Source organism: Neovison vison, chromosome 4 (genome assembly GCF_020171115.1).
Source record: "Neovison vison isolate M4711 chromosome 4, ASM_NN_V1, whole genome shotgun sequence".
Lineage (NCBI taxonomy): Eukaryota > Metazoa > Chordata > Mammalia > Carnivora > Mustelidae > Neogale > Neogale vison.
This window is the reverse complement of record NC_058094.1, coordinates 2,538,953-2,557,905: the sequence shown is the minus strand read 5'-3', so window position 1 is coordinate 2,557,905 and position 18,953 is coordinate 2,538,953. Positions and strand designations below refer to the sequence as shown.

At 59.1% G+C, this 18,953-nt stretch overlaps 1 protein-coding gene across 1 annotated transcript in view; it reads right to left on the bottom strand.

Annotated features, from left to right (window-relative positions):
* The window catches only part of LOC122905506 (maestro heat-like repeat family member 5), a 67,643-nt gene that overhangs the window by 19,467 nt on the left and 29,223 nt on the right, over positions 1–18,953 (bottom strand). Inside the window, 13 exon segments of the mRNA XM_044247076.1 lie at positions 4,676–4,830; positions 5,270–5,419; positions 8,638–8,810; positions 9,110–9,245; positions 9,894–9,998; positions 11,520–11,615; positions 13,455–13,590; positions 14,014–14,093; positions 14,820–14,942; positions 15,539–15,736; positions 16,717–16,836; positions 17,348–17,464; positions 17,802–17,909. Of these exon segments, the coding sequence (XP_044103011.1) occupies positions 4,676–4,830; positions 5,270–5,419; positions 8,638–8,810; positions 9,110–9,245; positions 9,894–9,998; positions 11,520–11,615; positions 13,455–13,590; positions 14,014–14,093; positions 14,820–14,942; positions 15,539–15,736; positions 16,717–16,836; positions 17,348–17,464; positions 17,802–17,909 (1,697 nt within the window).

Below are 18,953 nucleotides of genomic sequence, written 5' to 3'. Positions count from 1 at the left end.
CCGGACCTGTGCTCTGTTTCATCGAGAGGCGGATTCAGGGAGTGAAGAGACAGGCTGCAGAGTGCCTTCCGGGAGAGGCTTTCCACGCAGTCGGGAGAGGCTTGTGCCCAGAAGTTCCTGGGAGTGGGTAAGAAAAAGAGGGACTTCCCGGTAGAAGGATGGGTTGCGTCCTCAACGCACAGATCACCGAAGACGATACTCCAACGGCCAACCAACCACTCAGCACCGTGAGTTCACTGGAAACGTGCAAACGAACGTCACGATCGATTTGTGCGCCAGGCGGGTGACATTTTAACGAGTGGTTAGAAAGTCGGGACTAAGTGTGGATGAAACGCAGACCAAGGTCTCTCAAAAACATCCCGGCAGGAGCGTGAGGCGACGCCAGCCCTTTGGAGAACGATCTGATGGGTCCGTTAACGTTGGGTCCACGCAGAACTCCAGGGCGTTTGCGTCCTGAACGTGCCCACGGTGGGGACGGAACACGCCCCCGGATGCGCATGGGGGCACCTGGGAGCACGTGAAAGTGCGTTAGTCACAGACCCAAACCGGCGACAACCCCAATGTGTGGCAGAAAGGGCGATCGGCTTTCATGAGGCTCTAAACGGCCACAAAAACAAATGACCTGTAGCCCCAGGTAACAGATCGGAATGAACTGTAAACACACACTGTTGAGGGGAAAAGCCACACGACACAATAAGACTGGCAGGGCACCTACCACCCCACTCTGTTCACAGCGTTAGGCCTCGCCACATTGTTTCTAAGAATGCTTCCGATGTTTTCTAAGAAGCTTCAGGCGCTTCTGAGAAAGAAAAATTATTCCAGGTGGACGTCTACCCCCATCACAGATGTGAGGCCCCAAGAGCCGCTGGTTCGGTGTGAGGATGATAACCACCGACCCGGCCATCTGCGGAGGGAAACAGCCAGGAGGCCCGCCCGCCTCTGACGGAGCACTGGGTGCAGGGAGAGCCCCAGGGAGGGGCTGCTCCTGAGGGTCCGAATCACGAAATCCGATCTGGGTCTGAATTCACACCATAGCACGGCTCAAAGAAACCCCCAGGCACAGACTTGAATCTGACGTGGTCCCCGGGCTGTCAAGAAGCCCACATGAGTCCAGGTTAAGGACCCTCAGCGTTAAGTGCATTCCCATCCGACAAACGTGCTTCTCGGGACGGGGGAAGGAAGGTATAAACTGCAGTGCAGGCCCAGGTGAACCGCAGACCCCGGGGCAGCTGAAGACAAGGCGGCCTCCAGGCTCCTTGCCCTTCAAGTAACCTTGAGAAACCACACGGAGCAAGAGGGAGGGAAAAGTAAAATCGCACAGAAACTGTGACCTCAGAGGACACCCGAAGTTCGACATCACTGTAGGCAAACGAGAAGTGCCCATCGCCGCTGCCGCCGGGGGATCTGGGGTCCAGGAGGGGAAGGAGACCGCGGGACACAGGGGAGGGAAGCCAGAGGCAGGGCTCAGAATTGAACCACTCACCTCCAGGAAGGCAAAGTCCATCCCAGGCTGACCAGAGGGAAACAAGAGGAAAAAAGGGCACTGACCACGGGAAAGGGGCTGACGGAGCTGGTGCCGGGGGAAGGGCAGCCTCCAAGATGCACGGCTCTGGGGAGAAAAATAGGGAAAAGAACCAGGTGCCTTTGGAGAGCAGGCGGTGACAGGGACGGAAGACCCTACAAGAGAGAAAAGAACCAAAAACCTCCAAAAATCCACCCCCCAACTGGAGGACGCATGACCTTTTCACCTGCCACCAAGAGAATCCACTAAATCCTCCAGGCTGTGCCGGATGAACAGAAGAGGGCGCCGTTGAGCTTGGAATCCTGCAGAAGCCTCCACCGGCGTGTGATGGGAACAGGAACAGGAGTAACAGATCCCCTGAGTTATTGCAAAACAAAACAAAACAAAACGAAATGAAATGAAAATATCAAAAATAGAAAATAATAACCGGCGCCCAACCAACAAGGAAGGGCTCCCCTCCGAAGCAGCCTCCGTGCAGATAGCACTCCTGAGACTCCAGCAAGCACCCAGACACAGGAACAGCCACCTTGAGTTAGAACTTCCGAAAAGAAAACCACCACCACCGCCACCACACCTCACTAAAGAAAGGAACAGAGGATTGGCCGGGTTCGGGAAAAAGGTGGAAGAAAGGACGAAATTATCTCCGAAGTGGAAAAAATGCAAGATGCCCAAAAGGGACGGTAAGAAGCCAGCTAAGGGGCATCGAGGGAAAGCAGGAAGCCGGCACGAAAGACTGAAAGGGATCGATCGGAGAGGAGGTGCTAGAGATGGAGGACGGGATCACCTGGCAGCTCGGAAGGGCGAGCTCGTCAGGGGAACGGAGCACGTGTTTCAAGCTATCACCCAGAGAATGTTCCAGAAACGACAGCCAAAGGCTTGGTCTACACAGTCAAAGGACCCACCAGGTCCCTGGGAGAATGAACACAGAATGGTCAACCCTGAGGCCCCTCTTAATAAAATTGTTCAGTTCCAGTGCTGGGCGGACACCCTGCAAGGTGTCCCAGAAGCAAGACCTCTTGCAAAGGCAGACGTCTTGATAAAGGAAAAAGAAACCGCGATCAGTAGACATTTCAGTACCAAAGCAAGGCAACCGCGGAGCAGCACTTGAAAAATACCCAATAAAAGCAAGTGTGAACCGAGCCTTTTATGCCCAGCCGAGTTGTCCTTCAAGCACACGGGAGCCCTCGAGAGCCGTCTGTCGGAGGCAGGTCTGGTCTGGCGCGGAGAGGGCTAGAAGCCTCCCCCAGAGGATACACGGCGAGGGCTTAGATGACAGAACAAGGGGCCGAGGGCATTAAAATGGGTTGGGAGCATGAACATAGGGACTATTGCAAAAACGCGTCTTCTTTAATTAAAAACATTAAGGATCCAAGAATACATGCCCCGTAGAAGAGGAGAGCAGGAGAGCAGGCTCACAGCACGTACGTAACTGTGGGATGTTGCGCAGAGTGGAGACGCCGCACACCCATCGCGTGGATAAGTGGGAAGGAAGGGTTGGGCGCGCTCATTAGAAGGAAGGGACTGGCGGTTCCAAGCACACATCAAAGCCGGGCTCTGTGCTGGGTGTGAGAGGACACACACACTGGGCAAGAGGGGAAAACGGGGAAGCAGACAGGCTTCCGCTGTCCTGGTAGCAGACAAGGTGGAATTCGGGCCCGGGGAGCATTACACGCGACAAGGTGGGGCACTTTTCTATGCTGGAAGCTGCAATTCCAAGGAAGGTATACATTTGCATAAAGAACGTGACGGCCACGCAGGACGTAAAAACCCGCAGGACGTGGAAGGGTTTGTGGACAGAATGTGTCGGTAATGGCTTCAGTGTCCCGTTCCCAGTACATGACAGAACAGAGTGGACATCGCGAAATCAGGGAACATCACGGTCCCTCAGGCGCGTCTGTGGACACATACTCGGAACCCTCCACACGGCGGAGAAGATACAGCCTCTTCTCACGTGCTGGTAGAACCTCCATGACAGCTGTTCCAAAGGTCGGCAAATCCCAGAAAGCAGAAACATGACAGGGGTCTTCTCTGATCCCAGTGCAAAAACCATCCAAGCAACCCCCAAACAAACAAACAAAAAAACCCCAAAAAACTACTAGATACTGCAGAAGAAAAAGGGCCCTTCCACATGGGAATCAGAAACCTTTCTGGAAACGAGTCTTGGGGGCTGGAAGCTCACGGGAGTTCTCTTCTGGGGGCTTCTGATTTTTCAGTAGAATGGGAGGGAGGTTGGCGGCAGGAGGAAGGGGGCGTGTGGGGCTGGGAATTCAAAATGGGGAGCTTTAACTGAGGGAGGGTTTGCAGGCTGAGTGTGACAGAGGGGACAAGGGACTTGGGTATGTCCGGGGAGTAATTAATGCTGGTGAGGAGGGGGGTGAGGGTGAGGGAGGGACGTGAGGCGGTGGATAGTGGGCCGGAGGCCGCGGAGGGCAGAGGCTCACAGGGGTCCCAGAGGAGGTGGCCTGTAAGGGGGTGCTGGGGGTGGCGGAGAGAGACGCCCAGGATTGGAGGTGTCCGAGCCAAGAGGCTGACCGTGGGGGTGGGCGGCCGTGGGAGGGAGGACAGGATCGCTGGGTGAGAGGGATCCGGGCATTGAGACGCTGAGAGAAAGCCCCAGGGTTCAGACACCGGGAGTGAGCAAGACCGTGTCTGCCATCAGGAGTGACCCTGCAAGGACCCAGGCATGAAGGAACGCAGGTGCCTGGCGGGTGTGTAGCTGGGGGTAGAGACTGAACCCCTGGGGCTCAGAGCTGGGATTCTTCCTGAGAAAGCTGGCCCCACCCGAAAGGACTGCGTGGACACTGGAGGTGGGGGAGGGAGGAGAGGTCCTCGGAGGAACAGGAAGGAGGGCGACACTTTGGTGTTGGCTGGGGTCTTTCCCGGGGCACCTCGGGTCCCAGGCACTCTCACGGTGAGGTGATGGGAATGAGGCTGGGCTGGGAGAAGAACAGGGAGCAGCTCCTCCCCAGGGCCTGCCTCGGGAGACCCACAGTCCGTGAACGGGGCGTGGGCTCCTTCCCTGCGCCCAGACCTGCGGGGGACCCCGTGGGCCAGGAGGGGGCCGGCCAGGAGGGCAGAGGTGGAAGCCCGCCCCCTGCCTGGGGGAGGCGGAGGGTGGGCCATGGGGGCCGTGGGGAGGGTGGGGCTGGGCACCTGTCCAGGGGAATGGAGAAGTCCAGGAAGGTGGCCACCAGCTCCGGCGTGTGGCTCCGGGCTAGCAGGGTGACAGCGTGCAGGATGTCTTCCTTGGCCTGGGGGATGCGGACGGAGCACAGCTGCAAGTGGATGGCGCGGCCCAGGTTGGCAACCTTCGCAGGGAGGCAGAACATGGGGGAGAGGGCTGGTCTGAGGGGGGAGGCCAGGCCCCACCCCAGAAGTCTGAGGGAGGCACTTTTCCACCCTGGAGTCCCAGGCTGAGCTGTCCAGTCCTTCCCTGTGTCTGTCCTTCTGTCAGACTGAGAACTTCTGGGAGGGTGTGTGCCTCCTCCTCCCCCATGTGCTCCCCGGAGCCTGGCATAGCAGCTCTGTCCGTGCACACCGGCCCCAGGACCCTGCAAACACCCCTTGGGGCCCCAGCACACCTGTTTGGGTCATCCATCCACCCAGTCGTTCATTCGCGGGACCTGTCAGGGTGGGGTCTGTGTCTCCTGCGTCAGGCCCGAGTCCCAGGGTGCCGACGGCTGGGTGTCCGTCCCTCTGTCCCCAGACCTGTCCTGCCCCCGCTCAGCGGGTGCCCCAGCCTCTCACGGTCTCCAGGTTGGCCCCGTGCTCCTTGATGGCGGTGAGCAGCATGTCGGCGGCTGCCTGAACGCGGAAGGGGCTGGTGGAGCCCAGGCCTTCGATGGCTGTCCAGAGGAGGTCGGTCAGCTCTGCCATCGTGAGATGCTTCATGACCTCCTGCAACAGCGGCGGAGGGGGCAGCTGTCACCGCGGGTCGCATGTGCCCAGCTGTCCGCCTCCTGCCATCTCTTTTCCCCTTCTCCTTGGCTTCAGTCTGCCCAGGTCTCTGAGCATGTCCAGACGTCTGAGCCCCTCTCCTCCGAAACCCCCACACATGTACCCATTTTGCAGGCTGGCCGCCTGCACATGTCTCTGAGGCTTGGGAAGGGAGCGCGTGATGCCTGTCGTGGTGCCGAGGCACAGCTCCCTTCCTCACTCAGACCCCAGTGCTTGTCCTGGGGCCTGCGTGGCCTGGCCAGCCTCCTTTCCTCCCCTCCTCCGCCCTGTCCTCACCTCCTGGGCTTCCTCACCTGCTGGCCTCCGCCCAGCTGGGTGCTCCCATGCCAGGCCCTAGTCCTCCGTACAGCCTTGTAATCAGGAGCCATTGAGCTTCAGAGTTGGGAAGCGTCTTCATGGTCACCCGGAACAACAATCCCCAGACCCAGATCCATGGGCACCCTCACCACAGCAGAGGCCGGGTCCGGACCCCAGGCTCCTGTCCTGCGGTAGGACCTCCCCAAGAGCCCGACTGCTCTCTGCCCATGTTCTCCCAGGAGCAGCTCTGAGTCCAGACCGTGAGCCACTCAGGGGAATGAAGAGGGGCTCGGGGAAATGCAACGTGATGGGTGGGAGCGGTGCTCCATAGCCACTGACCACAGTCTTTGAGAGGGAGGGCTGGGCCAGCCTGGGGCTGCCCGGCAGAACCTTCTGGAAAGACTTAGAGCATGTTGCCCACTATGGTAGCCACCAGACACACGTAGCTTCTTGAATGTAAATGTGATTAAGTAAAATTCACTATCTCAGTTCCTCCATAGCACTGGCCACATTACAAGTGCCCAGTAGACACATGTGGCCAGTGGCTACCTGGGAAGTACAGACAGACACTTCCATCCTCCTAGAAAGTTCTATCGGAAGGCTGTGACTCAGAACATCTGATAATCAGAGGATGACGGAGGCTGGTGACCGGGAACCCGGTAGAAATGTATAAAGTCTGCAAGGATGTTAAGGGTGGTAAACCTGTTTCTTTGCATGTTAGGATAGTGGTTGAACTATCTGAAACTCTGTTAGGATGTTTATACATACATTAGATAGAAAAATTAGTATTAAATAATGCTTGAATATTTATTAGGATAATTATTCTGAAATTTTGGTAAGTGTTTGTGAGACTATTAGGATTAGTTGTTGGTTAGAATGTTCAAAGTGATTTTCATGGAATATTTGTAGTTCATAACAACTTTAAAAAATATTAAGCTATTATAAATCTGGTTGGAACACTTGTCAGAAGATTACATTTAAAATTGGTTTCTAAAATGTTGAGTTTTGGTTAAAGTTTGAGCACTGAGAATGTGAAGAGATGCAACTTGGAATGGGGGTAAGAGTCTCGAATCCCAGAACACTGCAATCTTAAGATTGGTCAATACCTGGGAGATGTCAACCCGGGACATGAATAAACGTGGAATGGCGGTGGCAGTAATGGTAGAGATGGGGGTGACGTGATGGTGGGGGATGGTGGTGGTGATGGTGGTAATGATGGTGATGAAGACGTAGTGTGCCTGAGATCACAGAGGGAATCAAGGACAGAGCTGGGGACAGATTCCAGGTCAGTTCTCCATTCCAAACCTTCCCAGATCCACTAACCCTCCCATCCTCTCTCCTCTCTGTGCTCCTGTCCGTCCCTGTGTCTTGTCCAAGGAGAGAGAGCCAGAGCTGAACGTCCACTCCCTGTGTGGTGGCACAGGGCAGGACACAGATGGCCTACTCAGCCGGTCTGAGAGCCTGAGTGTTTAGTACAGAAAGTCTAAAGCCCTGGGCCCTCTTCATCACTGGCTCCCTCTGAGCTGGTACCCAGGGAACCCTCCTGCCCTGCCCCACCTCTGCCCCCAGCCCAGGTTCTTCGGTGTAAACGGAAGTCAAGCTAGGCTTACTTGGTGTATACAATATTGATACATCAATACTTGATGTATTGGCCCCAGGGCTTTGGATTTTCCATACTCAACCTCTAAACGACTGCAACCCTATGGCTCACTGCGGTTGCAGAGAACACTGGAGTCAGCAAGGACTGGATTCAGACCTTCCTGGGGCTCCGACTGGCTGTCACCACTGCTTCCTCACCTGGTTCGATCTGGTTTAACTTGGTGGGTGTTTATTAAAGACGGTCTCTACCACCAGGCCCAGCACTGGGCCCTGGCACGACCCTGCTTCTGGCCTGGAGGGCTCAAGGTCTAACAGGGGGAGACTGACCAGTGTGCCACATACAAGGGTCTTCATTAGCCATGGGCTCAACACCAACACTGCGCCACAAAGTCACTGTGTCAGAGTCATCATGAACTGACCATTCAGAACACGAGGCTCCACGAAACACGGCTCGTCCGGTCAACACCAGCCCACACGCTGGGTCCCAGCCTCGCTCATGTTCAGAGAAGAACACAAGTCACATCGGGCACGGAGTGTCACAAAGTTCCAGGATCTCACTGGGGTGATGGAAGGGACACCGGGGAACTCCTGGGCTCCCCCTGGCGGCTGATCAAGAAGAGGGGGCTGAGGTAGACCAGATGACAGGGCAAGGGAAGCCATGTTTCACCTCTACAGGAGGAGGGCCTGGCTTTCAGAGTAAGAGAGGACCCTGGGAAATGAGGCATGTGGGGATATTTCCAGAGAGTGCTCCTCCTGCAAAAAGCAGACTCAGGGCAGGACGTCGTAAGGTGTCTCAGAGGACACCTGCCATGGGAGCCTCCTGAAAGCACCGTTTTACTGGGTGCTCGTGCTGGCCGGGGGTTCACGGCACCATCCCACCCATTTTACAGAAGAAGACAGAGGCTCAGAGAGGAGAAGGGGCTTGTCTAGGTCACAGAGCCAGGGGGGACAGAGCTGGGACTCAAGCCCAGGCCGCAGACCTCAGGGTCTGACCCCTCCCTTCCATTCTCCCTCTCCCAACTCCCCAGTCCCAGGCCAAGGGCCAGGGAATCCTCCAAGCGCTCTAAGAGAATCACCAACGTTACAGGTGAGATCCCAGCGTTGGTTGTAATACTCACACCCGGCCCAGGCTCTGACCCCCTGGGTCTAGCCAGGCCACACCAACAGCTGGAAGCCCTGTCAGAGCGGATGGCGTTGGGGGTCAGAGCAGAGCGTGGCTGTACCTCCCCACCCAGATCTGCCACCCTTCTAAGGGCTTTGACCTTGATGACTTGGGAGCTGTCAAGCTGGAGGACGCCGTCCTTCGGGAACACCGGCTCCTGAGAGGCCGGCGGAGCTGTCTTCTGGTCTCCGCTGCTCCAGACGGGAGCCCCATCTCCGGGGGCCTGAGAAAGCTGCTCCGGGGTCTGCACCTCCACCTTCCGAGTTTCCGTCGCTGGCCAGGGGTGGGCGTGGGACAGGATGAGGGTTGGGCAAAGGTAGGCTTGGGGTCTAGGAGGGGACGGGAGGGGTCAGGGCAGGGTCACTGGTAGTCAGGGTCAGGCTTGTGCTCATCTGGGGATGGGAGTCTGCATGAGCCTGGGGTGCGGGACATCACAGGGCTATGGCTGGGATTAGAGGTGGGTTTCGGGGCAGATCCGGGGTAGGGTGCGTTTAGGAGTGTGGGCGTGGTCCCAGCTGAGGCCGTGGTTGGGGCGGCAGCGGGTCACACTGTGGTGATCCTCAGCGGCTCACCTCTCTGGCACCTCAGGAGCTGGTAGAGGTGGCCCACTCCTTCCAGGCTGGAGTGCTGGGTGGCCCTGTCCGGGTCCTGGCACAAAATCCCCAGCATGCACACCAGCTGCCCAGTCCGCTTGAAGTCTTCTTTTGGCTGTGGTGAGAACATGGGAACCAGTGGCTTCACCCCAGCAAGGCTGGCATCAGAAATCCTCCGACTGTATGGACGGGCTGGGGCTCGGCTCTCAGGACCCCTAGCCCAGGCTCTGCCCACCTGGCCCAGCCACTACAGTCAGTAGCCCAGGGCACGCCGGGCAACACATCAGAGGTTTCCCCAAACTCAGAAATCAAGAGGAATCTTATTTTAATGCAACATCCCTGACCCGGGGCTGGGGCAGGGGAGCACCTCCTCTGACTCCCAGGGTATCCCTCTGAGGAGGACTCGTTTCCTCCCTTTTCATGGGCGAGAAATGGAGGCTCAGGGTGTGGAAGATGCTGCCAGAGGCTTCACGGGGTGTTGCCAGGAGCCCAGCTTCCTGGGTCAGGGTTCCTGGCATCAGGGTGCAGAGCCCAGCGGGGCGGACTGGGTAGGGAGCCCCAATTCCTGCCCCAGCTTGTGCCCTCCTGTGTAAAAAGGGGGTTACATGGCCATGTTGTAGGGCATTCCGGGATCCACCCATCCTGGCGGCAGAAGTCTAGGGGGTCTTGAGCTCCACGAGCCTGTCAGCCTCTGGGAGGAGGACGGCTTGGCTGGGGCAGCAGAGCGGGTGTGGGATGGGGGGCCAGAAGGCTGGATACTCACATCCAGGTAGGGGTTTTGGCTCAGGAATCTGAGAAGGGCCATGCAGCTGTGCATAGCCCGCTGCCGCTCGTGTGCCTTCTCCGACGCCAGCCAGAGGTACAGGTGCTGCGGGTGGGCAGGGGAGGGGTGGGGGTGCTGCAGCCACGGACCCCTGTATCGGCCAGCTCCACGGGGCCAGCCCGACCTCAGCCCAGCGCTCCGGGGGAGGGGAGGGGTTGGGGGGGTGGGGGGTAGGGAGGGGGGTTGTTGGCTCAGGCCCAGCACCTTTGGCCTACGCGGCTGGCAATTAAGGTTCCGCCCCGCCCAGAGCCAGGCCCCGCCCTGCCCCGCCCAGCAGGCCCCGCCCCCCGCCAAGGCTCCCGACCCCCTTCGGCTCAGGCCCCACCCACCCCGGGCAGGGCTCCGCCCCCTCGGCGTCCACCACGCCCCCGTCTTGCTCTCCTTGTGCCCTGGCGCAGCTCTGGTGCTCCCTGCAGCCCCGCTAGAGAGGAGGAGGCATTCCCTGCTCAGAGCCCTTTGAGGCTCCTGGTTTCATCCCGTTTGGCGACACGCACCCCTTTTCAAAACAGTGCTTTTCTCTGCACAACCTGAACGCGCAGAATGACAGAGGAATACAAACGCATCCTCGAGCAGTTACACTGAACAGTTTTAGGCCCAATTTGAGCCTCTTTGTTAAAGCTATAGATGGTTACAATTAGTGATTCTAAAACGGTGTTTGGAGATTCTGGAAGCCAGCGGTGTCCTATGACCGCATCTGTGCCTTCCGCGGGTGGCAGACACAGCCGCTCCCAGCACCGCGACGCTGTGGGTGGTCACCAACATTCCCGGTGGGGACGCGGGAGTTCAAATGCAGAGGTCTCCCCCCAGCCAGGCTCACACCTCCACTTCCCTCTGTGCACCTGCTTCAGCAGCTCCCCTCACCCCCACGAGGCTCCCAGGCCGGACCAGGTCTGGCCCTGCTGACATAACCTGACCCTAACCCACCTGCCCCCCCCTCCCGAATTTAGCACCCTCCCCGTGCTCCAGCCATGCGGAGTTCTCTCCATTCTGGTCCCTGCGCTCACCCGTGTCTCACCTCTGCTCCTGCCACACCCTCTGCCTGCTCGGCCCTTCCCTTCCTTTCTCTACCCAGGGACCTCCTTGGTTCTCATTCAGGCACCTCCACTGGGCCTGACCTCCGACCCTCCCACAGGGCCGGAGTCCCCTCTCTGGTTCCTCCCCTGCCCCAGGACTGTCCCTGCCTGTTGACTGGTCTCCTTCCTATCAAGGTGAGAGCCCTGGAGGGCAGTGAGAGAGTGGGGGTGTCGGATTGTGAGTCCCCCCTCACAGCTGGAGACATGGCTGCAGAGTGAGTTCTCTGGGAGGGTGGGCAGGTCCCAGCCAAGGCCTATGTCCTCATCCATTCTCTTGACATGTGGCATTCAAGGCCCACTTACCACCATCGCACCTGCTGTTAACACCCTCCAGCTGTCCCAAGACACGGCGATCCCCGAAGATGGCCAGGTTTGAAGCCTCCATGTCCCAGGACCACTCCCCACCCCAGGTTCAGGCCCTGCCTCTTTTGGGACATCTTCCTTCGTCCATCCTCTGCCCTGCCCACCCGGCCGTGTGGCTGCCGGCCCTCACCGACAGCAGGAAGTGCAGCTCGTCGGTCGTAGGGTTCTGTATGATGAAACTCTGTAGCATCTGGTCCAGGGCCTCTGCGGTCTTGTTGTAGAGGGTCTGTGAGGGGACACGGAGCAGGTCAGCAGCCGCCAAGCCCCAGCAGTGACAGAGTGCCGAGGCCCACCGCAGGGTCGGAGTGTGCGGGTCTCTCAGCGAGTGTGGTGCCTGTTCCTGCCCATTCCCAAGGCCTGGATGCACACGGTGTGTGTTTATACCAACCCCAGGAAGGGCCCTGTCCCAGTCCCCGTTCAGAAGCTGAGGAGACGGGGCTGTTGCGGTCTGGGTCAGGCCTGCCCAAGGTCACAAGTTTCTCAGTGGCCAAGGTCAGTTCCTTCCTAGTGAGGCTGGCTTCTCGGGCAGGCAGCCTGCCGGAGACCTGGAGCCCAGGAGGATCTACTTGATTTAGCGCTTTGGGGGTTCCGTCTTGAGATTCCTCATCAGCTTTAAACAAGGGCCCAGTTTCCTTTTGCATTGGTTGTGGCAAATGATACAGATGGTCCTGACTCCTGGGTCTCACGTGAGGCCCCCGATCTCTGCTGCTTGGCTCCCCGGGCATGCTCGGGGAAGGTGGCAGCCACAGGATGTACCCAGCCCTCCTTCCTGGGACAGCACGTCAGAGCAGAGCCCTGGGCACTGGTCATCAACTCCCCGGGTACCCTGGGGAACTCGTTCCAGCTCTTTGTGCCTATCTCTGTCACCTGAGAACTGGGCGTGAAGCCAGCCCCACCTGCCAGGGTGGTGGGGCACAGGAGCCCCCGCCCGGTGTCTGGCACCAGCCTAAGCTGCCTGGGTGAGCCAGCCATGACGCTGTCATCTGGCAATGGTGATGGTCCAGAGTCCTACAGTGGGAGTGGGGGCCGTCCGGAGTCCAACAGTGGGGGTGGGGGCCATCTGGAGTCCTGCAGTGGGGGTGGGGGCCGTCCGGAGTCCTGCAGTGGGGGGGGGGGCCGTCCGGAGTCCTGCAGTGGGGGTGGGGGCCGTCCGGAGTCCTGCAGTGGGGGTGGGGGCCGTCCGGAGTCCTGCAGTGGGGGTGGGGGCCGTCTGGAGTCCTGCAGTGGGGGTGGGGGCCGTCTGGAGTCCTGCAGTGGGGGTGGGGGCCGGTGCCAGCCTTCCAGGGGGCTGCTTCTGTGTTATTGCCCTGGGCCCAGGGGACCCTTTGTACTCACACCCCCCACCCGAAGGGCTTGTCTGTTCCATTCCAGTCTGGACCCAGCCTAGGGCTGTGGTGGGACAATTAGGGCCCAGGGCCTGGGGTGGAGTTGAGCCCACCTCTCCCACCGACACCTCCGTTTCTCTGAGCTGGTTTCCTCGCCCATGGGCCGAGTGCTGCTGGGAAGGGGAACCGTCATGTCTATGGGAGCTGGCACCTAGCAGGTGCTCAGCTAACAGCAGTTCCCTGCCCTTTACAGTAAACACTTAGGCATCAGGGGCTGGTGGTGCCCCGGGGAGATGGGTGCCCGCTCCAGCAGCCGAGGCTTTGCTTAAAGGATCCCCAGAGGTGGTTGGGATCTGGCCCAGCAAAGGGTGGGCCAGCTGGGGCCTGGGGGTGGGTGACTGGTTTAAGCAGCTTCACAGGTGTGACTGAGCCCAGGGCTGCTCCCAGGGCTGGCAGGGACAGAGGCCACCTACACTCCCATGCACAGAGCATCCTCTGCACCAGACACGGGACACCAGTGTCTGCTTTCATCCCGAGTTTCACACACCAGCATCTCCACAATGATCACCCCCATGTCACGGGTGGGCAAATAGAGGCTCAGAGCAGTTAGGAAACATGCCCAGGGTCTCCTAGCTCTGTCTGCAGGGGGTCGGAGGCCCACACCCCCTCCCAAGCCACGAGCAGCTGGGGGCAGAGCTGGGGCCCCTCTCACTGAAGGGCACCCTGTCCCAGCCTCGCACCTGTATGTTGGGCGGCTCTAGAAAGAGACAGGTGTGTTTCTCCAGGACGTCCAGCAGGGGCAGGGCCAACACGCTGTGCAGGCAGACGGACAGAACCCGTGACTTCCTCTCCAAGTCCAGGGGTGGCCTCAGCTTACTGTTTGGAGGTAGAGGGCAGCGAGAGAGGAGTGTGGGGGCTGGGGACAGCAGCAGGAGCACTGGCTGGGACAGAGAGAGTCGGCGAGCCCCGAGCAGCAGCCCCTCATGCTGTCCCTCTCTCGACCAGAGACTCAAGGGTACATGTCGGCCTCCCTGGCCTGTGCGGCCTCCTGGACGGGGGAGTTTCCCGAGGGTTTGTAAGGGACTTGTGTGGCTGGTTTGGAGTAGTCACTTTGCAAGTCCTGCAAGGTCTCACCCCAGCCCTGGTTACACCACTGGGGGCTTCAGCAGCTCTGTTTTAGCAAATGATGGCAAATTTTGATTCTTTGGGGTGGGGGTTAATAACAGTGGCTGCTGTTTACTGAGGGCCTGTTACAGGCCTGCCCTCAGGTAGGGCCCTGTGTGGGACCAGCGAGCCTACCAGAGGCTGGCGACGATGTGAATGGCCTGCTGGCGAGTTGAGGTGCACAGCGTGTCCTGGGGTTCCTTCTCCATCAGCACCTGCAGACCCCCAGGTGGGCCTGAGTGATCCAGGCCTGGGCCTATCCCACTCCTGACACCCCGTCTCATCCCGCCTGAAGATCTTGGTGCGTGGTACTCCTAGGACCCACAGGGCTGTGCTCCAGCTTCTCCCCCACCCACGGGGGCCTCTGTGACCCGGCTGCACTGAAAGAACTGGATCCCAGTGTTTGGAATGGCACAGATCATGTCTGGACCTGGCTTCCTGCGTATTGGCTGCATGACCTTGAGCAAGTCTACAAACTGCCCCAGCTTTCGTTGGTTCACAAATAACAGTGTGTTTGCAGGCACGCAGGTGTGGCAAGGTGTGCAGAGCGTGCTGTCCGAGTCAGCAGGAGCTCAGCAAACGGCTATTATCACGCTTCAACTCGCCCACCACTTGCATGCTTCCTCCACTACTCTGGGGTCCTGTGAGCCCCAAATCTCTAGTGAGCAGCGGTCTGAGCTCGGGTGGTATTAGCAGAACGGATAGTGCAGGTTTTCTGGGCCTCCGCTACATCAGCTGTGAGGTGGACATTCCTGGCCAGTTCAGGGTCACTGCTGAACCAAGGCAAGGGGGGTGCATGGATGTACTCCCAGCTGCCAGAGCCTCTGAGGGGCTTAGCCACACCCCAGAAATCCAACTTCCCTACCCCTTGGCCACGCCTGCCTCTAGTGGATGCTGCCGGTCCCTTGGGGCCCTTCCTCTGCCCCAGGACCTCGACTCACCATCAGACACTCGAGGAGCTCGGAGATCTGGGAGAACTCGTAGCTGTGGGCTCCCTCGTTGCGGCTGATGGCCCCCACCAGCATGAGGACAGCGGTGAGGAAGCTCTGCTTCAGGGTCTCGTCCTGGCATGGGGTCAGGCCGTGGAACAGGGCGTGCAGGGGGGCACAGGAAGGGCAGGAGAGAGTGTCACATGTGGCTACAGGGCATTGCTGAGGGGGTACAGCAGAGGCCTCGACTGAGGCCACATATGTGGGGCTTTAGTGGGGGGCACCTGTGTGGTTTTGTTTAAACTGGGAATATGTTGGCAACATTTCAGTATCAGGACAGTCCTGTAAGGAGCCCAGCGTCCAGCCTCCCTCGATGTGTGGCTCCTCAGCACCAAAGATCTGGGGTAGGCGATGGCCTCCCAGGGCTGCCTGGCCCTCGTGGCCTGGATAGACGCCCCAGATGCAGAGTATTGAGTAAGGGCAATGTTGTCCTGGGGGTGGGGTGGGAGTCACCTGGCCTTCCGATGCCCCAGAGTGAAAACCACAGAGAGTGAAGGCCGGGGTCATCATGGAAGCCTCCAGTGGCTTTGGGGGGGATGATGGGGTGAGCAGGTGGGGCAACGAGGAGGCCAGGCCTGGCTCTTCCTGACTCCAGGGTGGGGCAGAAGTGGGGAGGAGGGCTCCAAGGCCCTGGGAAGTCCTAGAATATCTGACCCAGGTTCTGGTGGGACCTGGGCTGTGACGAGGCTGTGCTCCAGAGGGGTGGCCCTGGGGAGCCGTACCCAGGAGCTATAGTGGAAATAGAAGACCATCCGCGACAAGATGTTGTCCGCCCACGGGAGGATGTGCGCCTTGGCCCTGGCTGCCACCTGGCCGTAAGCGAGGAGCACGGTGCTGCTGGCCCACTTCCACCGCGGGTCCTCTGAGTTCTGAGCACAGCAGGGGCAGACATGGAAGGTCAGAGCCCTCCTGACCGTCCCCGCGGGAGCGGCGACAGGAAGTACTCTGGTCCCTAGCTCAGCACTGCAGGACGGTGTTCTGAGTGTTGGTGAGACTCAGTTTACCTCAATAGGAAAATAGGAGAGATGAAGTGGTCTCTCTGGGGGCTTGGAATGGGTCTGTGGGGTTCCCCAGAACTGACCAGAGTCCATCCCTCACCCTCCCTGCCTGGGGCCTTTTCCAACCTTTGCATACAGGCTGCTGAGGGCCTGGCAGGGCCATGCCTCACCTTAGACAGATGGGAATGGGGCACTCCTTCAGACCCAAGGGAGACCCAGAGAGTGGGGGGGGCATCCGAGACGCCCGTCAGATACCAGCCGAGGGTCACATGGCTCCACTGCCCATCATGAGCAGGCCCCCTCTGGTTTGAGATGTGGGTCCCGGTCCCTGCTCTGCCACCTGCCGGCTGCGGGACCCTGAGGGGGCAGCCAGCCCTTGCTGGGGTGTCTGTTGCTAGCGGTGATTCCGATTCTTCCCCATTAGTCCTAGTGAGCGCCCTCATGCCGTCCCAGGCACTGCTGCGCCTGCAGGAGTTATCCGGGGGGCAGTGAGGATGGGGTGGGCGTGCCGTCCACCAGCAGGGGCCCAGGCCCTTGTCTCATGTTTCAGGCAGGGCCAGTGGCCCAAGTCCCATTCATGAGCACAGCAGCCATCACAGCCTCTGCGAGAGCCGTCACTGGAGCACCTGCTCAATGCCAGGTCCGTTTTCACCCCAGCAGCCAGGGGTGGCTGTCATTCAAGAGGAGAAAGGGGCACAGTGCAGGTGGACTGGAGACCAGGATGATTGCTGCAAAGCCTGTGCCCCTAACTGTCCCCGGAGACCCTCTGGGAGGCCCGGACCCTCATGGAAGGCGGGAGTCCTGATGCCCCGGCCCCCTGCCAAGGCCCCCAGCCACCCAAGAGTCAGAACCTGCAGGCAGAAGCTCTGGAGGCTCCACTTAATGGGCGTGCTCTGGCCGAACTGCTCCAGGACAGCCCAGACGTGGTCCAGGTGGCGCACGGCAGCCAGTCCTATGGTGAGCGCGATACCCTACAGGGGCAGGGGAGCAGGATCACTGATGCGGGTCACGGAACCAGGCCTGGACTCTCACTTGGGGATGTGGAAATTGGCACCCAGAAAGGGGGGGGGCTTGTCCAAGGTCACAGGGCATCTCCCTCCCAACCCCATGCTACTTAGGATATGCAACTCTGAGCCCAGCCCTGTGGGGGCATCATTTATGGGGCCTGGTGGGGGCTGCGGGAGGCAGCAGGGACGGGTGACTCTTTGGAGGCCTGTTACCTTCCTCTGCCCCCACTAGCTCTGAACAGACCTGGGCCAGAGGAAGAAAGAAGGGTCCAGAAAGTAGAGGAGTGACAAAGGAGAGGACACAAGCTGTGATGGGCTCAGAGTGTGACCAGGGTCAGGGATCAGCACGTGAAAAGGATCAGGTTTCTTCGTGTGACCTGAGCAGGGATCAGGGTATGACCAGGGATCAGGCTAAGGCTGAGGTCACAATCAGGCAGCCCTGGGCTGGGCTGGGCTGGGGGTGCTGGGGCCTTACCTCCCTCTGCTTGGGCCACTGGTGGGATGTGTCCAGGAGGCTTCTCAGGTGCGCCCTGACGGTGGTGCTGTTGTCCTCAGCTTGAAGGATCAGCCCATAGTAGATGAAGAGAAAAGCCTGGGGGGAGGTTCAGCTTCTTGTCCTGGGTCTAAGCCACTTCCGCCCATCCAGACAGCCTGCCTTTTCCCCTGACCAGGCTCCCCCAGCCTCCCTGAGCTCCTGTTGCTGCCCTCAGGACTCTGCTCTGGGACCATCAAACCCCTGCCTGGTGATGGAGTTTCAGGGGAGCAGCTCTAAGTCCTGATGCTCAGGTCCCTGACCCGCTGGTTTCTTTGGGTCCCAGTGTCTTTCTAGGGCCCCGGACCTTGCTTTAGATGTGCCTCCGATGGTCAGAGCCCCTGGGCATGCGCGATAGGCATGGGGGCTGCTTATGGGGAGACGGGGCATGGTCCACCTTCTCTGGGGGCTGCTCCTGGCATGTCTGGTCAGGCTTGGTGAGTGCCAACAGCAGTGCCTTGTACCACGCATCTGTGTTCAGGAACTGGACCGACTTAACAGCCATCTGTGAGCAGAGGGGTGTGGGCAGGGCTGGAGCGCTCGCTTCCTCCACCCTGCGGGCTGGAGCTGAGGCCTCCACCTTCCCCGTCCCGCCCTGGCCACTCAGAGCCCTGAGTCCATCATTCTCTTGGCTTCGTTCCCTTGAGTCTCCAGAGCCAACCCTCTGATTTGCTTGATAGCCCCCAGGAACAAGGAACTCATTCCCTGAGATCCCCCTCCCTGGAGGTGTTCAAGGAGAGGCTGGAAACCAGCAGTCTGCCTGTGTCCCCGGCACTGGGCAGAGGCTCAGACGTGTGACGTCAGCCGAAGGGGACCCAACCAGAGTGAGGTGCCGGGAGACCAGGGTCTGTCACCTGTGTTCCGGGCTGTCTCCCTGGCACCCGGCACGGGGCCCGCCATGTCGTTGATGTTTGATTAATATTGTTTGGAGGGATGAATGACAGATCGATAAACAGATGACGTGTGTCTTCTAAATGTAAGTCCTAGAAGTTCTGCCCTAACATATGAGGACCACGGGGCTTCTCTATTTATTTCAATGTTCCCATTTCCACAGTTTGACAAGTCCAAGATTTTGACCCCCAGGTCTCTGGGGGGTGAAGATACTCCTCCTAAGTTTGACCCCAAGCCCCCAAATCTAAAAGAAATGATTGATAAATGTGAGATGGATATTTGAAGAAGTTTGTTCAGCAAACCCACCATAACTACGCTGAAAGAGGCAGTAATTTGTTTTTGTTTGCTTGTTTTTTTCCTGCAACCCATTGTCCAGGGTTAGTATCGGGGTGAAGAGCTTCACAAAGCAGTAAGGACGGGGACAGCTGTAGGCACGGGAACGCGCACGTGCGTGACAGAGACACCACACGCGGAGCCTGGCTCTCGGGGAAGGAACGGAAGTGAAGACAATGTATCTCCGGCTAAGACTGGCCAAAAACAGGATGGCCGGAGGTCAGCAGGAAGTGTCCTTTGGTGGGAAGGGGATGGGCTACCGTGAAGGTTTTGGCAGCATCTGCGACAGTCTGAAATGTGTGCGCCTTTCCCCAGGCGTTTCCGT